Below are 3,596 nucleotides of genomic sequence, written 5' to 3' on the forward strand. Positions count from 1 at the left end.
TTATATGATTTTGGTGGTATTCATGTAGAAATAGATAAAAAGAAAATAATAAAAGATATAAAAGAAAAGTTTCAAGAAGAATGTATTAATAAATGGAGAAATAAGAACGTAATGAAAATTAAAATAATTTGAAGATAAATGATAGTAAAATAAAACAAATAAAAAAAGAATTAAGATTATAAATAAAATAATATTCAAATAAAGAAAATAAAAAGAAATAAATATGAATAAGGAAAGTAATATTGATAATGAACTAAAATATATAATGTGTAATATTTATAATAAAATAAGAATAGATTATATCATTCTCATTTATATAAACAATAAAAAAACAGAAATAAATAAACATGATAAAATGAATATATATTGAGATGTTTAAAGAATAAATAAGAAATATATTCAGATAAAGAAATAAAAAAGAAGAAAATATAAAGAAATTAATAATAATGAAAGGAGAATTAAGAAAAAAGAAGAATAAAAATAAAATAATTATGAATTTGAATCAAAAAAATAATAAATAAAAATGAAAAAACAATAAAAGAAATGATAAATATGTAAGATATTTAAAGAAGAAAGATATATTAATCATAGATATGACAATAATAAGATATTATAATATAAGTAAAACATTACAAAATAAAATAAATATATTAAATTACAAGAATATAATATAAAATCGAAATAATAATAACAAATATTCCAGTTATAATAACAATAATGATTAATAAATAATTAGAATATTAAAAAATGAAATAATTAGAATTAAGAAGTGAAATAATAGATATAAAATAATAAGAAATAAAAAAGAACATATAAAATATTGAAATAAAAAATAATGAAAATATAGAAATATAGAAGAAATAGAAGAAATATACATAATATAGATTTAAAAAGAAGAAATTCACACAAGAACTAAACCATAAAATATTATATTAATATTTCTATCAATTCATTTAATTCATAATTGTTGAACAATAATATTATTTTTATCAAGAAAGAGAAAAAATATTTGATTTAAATTTAATAAAGAATAAATTGAAATAAAATAAAATTAAAATAGATAAGATGAAGAAAAAGAAATATGAAAGAAATGATTTATATGAATAAAGAAAGGAGTTATTAAGATGATAAATAAGAGAATAGTTAAAAGTGAGAAATAAAATAATTTTATTTAATGTAATAATACATAGAAAGACATATTGATATAATAATTATATAAAAAGAATAATAATGAAATGAAGTTGATTATTAAATTTTTAAATTTTCATCATGTATTTAGAAATAATCAAAGAATTTTAATGATTTTAATATAAAAAAAAATAAAAATAAAAAAAAAAATCAAAAATTAATTCAATTGAAAAGAAGTAAAGAATTTAAGTAAAGAAGAATTATGAGAAGGAGGAATATTTTTTATAAAAGGGGAATGAAAAGAATAAGTCGAACCAATTGGTTTTTCATTTAAATCAATTCTAGCAGGATTAACACGCATAACATCACGAAGGATAATATGAGCAGTTAAATCAATACGATCGAAATCTTTAATAGGATAATTTTGAAGTAAATTTAAAGTAAATTCAAAATTACCAATTAAACATTCAATTTCTAAAATCATAGAAGCTAAAAAAGCAAATAAATATCTCATTCCTCTAATTTCACAAAACATTTTATCCCACATTTTAATTGTTACATCCATAGGTAATTCTGAAGCACCAAGTAATGTTAACCATCTAAATAAATAATAAGATGGATCTATCATATTATTAATTGTATTTGCAAGTCTTTGATTTTTTTGTTTAACACAATACATTACTCTTCCCATTGCTGCACGTATTCCTGTATTTGTCATATCTTTTGTACTATCAAACCAATCTCTAATATTTGTTAATAAATTAATCATACAAAATAATGTTGATACTTCTGCAAATTCTTTTGTTGCTGCATCTGATGCATCAATAAATACATGATAAAATACATTTGCAATTATATTTAATCCTTGAACATATGGAATTCCTTCTTTCATATTACTTAAAATATTTAATATTCTTCTTAATGCATTATTATATTCTTCTTTATGTTCTCCTTCATTTGTTCTTGCAAGATCTTTATCAATTATTCTTGCTAATTTTTTATTTTTTATTTCTTTTCCTTCTTTTCTTTTTTCTTCATAATACATTTCTTTTTCTTTTCTATAAATTATTAAATATGTTTCTTCACTATTATTCCATGTTTTTTGTTCTGCTGTATAATATCTTAATAATAATTTCCATATTTTCGCTCGAAGTTTATTATTATTTGGTATTCCATTTTTCATCACTTTAATTCTTAATGCCTCGATATTTACAATTGGTTCTTCTATTATACAATAATATTCATACACTTCTTCACTCATTCTTTTTTTCTTTCTTTTTTGAGTTCATCTTTATTCTTTTTTATTCTTTTTCTTTTTTTTGGAACGATTAAATTTTCATTGTATTTAAATTTATGATTGTAGATTCAACTGATTTAACTTATTCTTTTCTTGACACTAACTAATTATTAAAACAAATAAGACCTTGTTCATGTTTATTTAATATGAGACTATAAAATACATAAAATTATTGAACCAGAAGATCTTGATTAAAAATTATTAGAACTCTATTAAATTGAAAACACTATAACCAATTCTATTTCAACGTTATATTATTTAAACTATTTAATGTTAAAGATAATATAATATTATTAATAAAAACTTGATACAAAAGAAAATATAGAAAGACCCTTTTTTGATATTATACATTAATACTCTATTAATATAGAAAATGGAGATAAAATTGATAAAAAATTATAGACAATTATTTGTTCAAATTTATTCATATATATAAACATAATTCAAAAGAAAATAAAGAAGTTAGAGATAATAACATCAATTTAATGAATTACATTTTGATAGAATGAAAATATATTAGTAATAAAAAAGGATTAATTATAAATAATGAAATTTAAATGAAATAAAGAATGATAAATATGAATACTATGAAATACACAATTATTTAATAAAAATGTATGATCATATTAATCAAAAATTAATGAAGAAAAAGAATAAAAGAATACAAAATTAATAATAAATATATTAAAAGATAATATAAATCAATGAAGAAATAAAATAAATTAAACATTAATACATTAAGATTCAATAGTTATTAATTTTTTTTAATTCACTTTATTCATATGAGATTTATCATTTATTCTCTAATGAATAACTTATTTATGAAATAATTCTCTATATTCATATATATTTTCTATAATATTTCATTAAATATTTCATATTCTTAATTATTATACATTTTAACATTATTTCATATAGATTTATAATACATTGTTTTTTTTTAACATTCTTATTGTTTCTTTATTAAATAATTTTATTATTGGATTTATTTTTATTCCTTTTTAACTATTAATTTATCTTATTTTCTCTTCGTGAATTTTGTATATTTCAAATTTTATAATAAATACTAGATTTATTTTTTTATCACTTATTATTGTTAATTTATTATTCTTATTTATCTTCTATATAAATATATATTCTTTTATAAAATTATTTACTTTTATTATTATTA

General features: G+C 17.2%; 1 protein-coding gene across 1 annotated transcript, besides 16 other annotated features; it reads right to left on the reverse strand.

Annotated features, from left to right (window-relative positions):
* Nucleotides 1–6: part of a sequence feature (AT_rich) that runs on past the window's edge.
* A 26-nt stretch (nt 7–32) lies between these two features.
* Nucleotides 33–630: a repeat region.
* A 1-nt stretch (nt 631) lies between these two features.
* Nucleotides 632–691: a microsatellite.
* Nucleotides 668–844: a microsatellite.
* Nucleotides 727–900: a microsatellite.
* Nucleotides 901–919: 19 nt separating this feature from the next.
* Nucleotides 920–941: a sequence feature (AT_rich).
* An 80-nt stretch (nt 942–1,021) lies between these two features.
* Nucleotides 1,022–1,091: a microsatellite.
* A 63-nt stretch (nt 1,092–1,154) lies between these two features.
* Nucleotides 1,155–1,265: a sequence feature (AT_rich).
* A 41-nt stretch (nt 1,266–1,306) lies between these two features.
* Nucleotides 1,307–1,346: a microsatellite.
* EDI_064020 (uncharacterized protein) lies at nt 1,346–2,389 on the reverse strand (the record flags this gene model as incomplete). The annotated part of the gene is made up of 1 exon (XM_001741176.1): nt 1,346–2,389. One exon carries the CDS (start codon nt 2,387–2,389, stop codon nt 1,346–1,348), a length of 1,044 nt encoding a protein of 347 aa, XP_001741228.1.
* Nucleotides 2,123–2,188: a microsatellite.
* Nucleotides 2,389–2,449: a microsatellite.
* A 225-nt stretch (nt 2,450–2,674) lies between these two features.
* Nucleotides 2,675–2,728: a sequence feature (AT_rich).
* Nucleotides 2,729–2,964: 236 nt separating this feature from the next.
* Nucleotides 2,965–3,151: a microsatellite.
* Nucleotides 3,152–3,276: 125 nt separating this feature from the next.
* Nucleotides 3,277–3,455: a microsatellite.
* Nucleotides 3,360–3,541: a microsatellite.
* Nucleotides 3,496–3,592: a microsatellite.
* Between the last annotated feature and the right edge of the window lie 4 nt (nt 3,593–3,596).

This window comes from Entamoeba dispar, genomic scaffold, assembly GCF_000209125.1.
Source record: "Entamoeba dispar SAW760 scf_1105229463641 genomic scaffold, whole genome shotgun sequence".
NCBI classification, from domain to species: Eukaryota; Evosea; order Mastigamoebida; family Endamoebidae; genus Entamoeba; species Entamoeba dispar.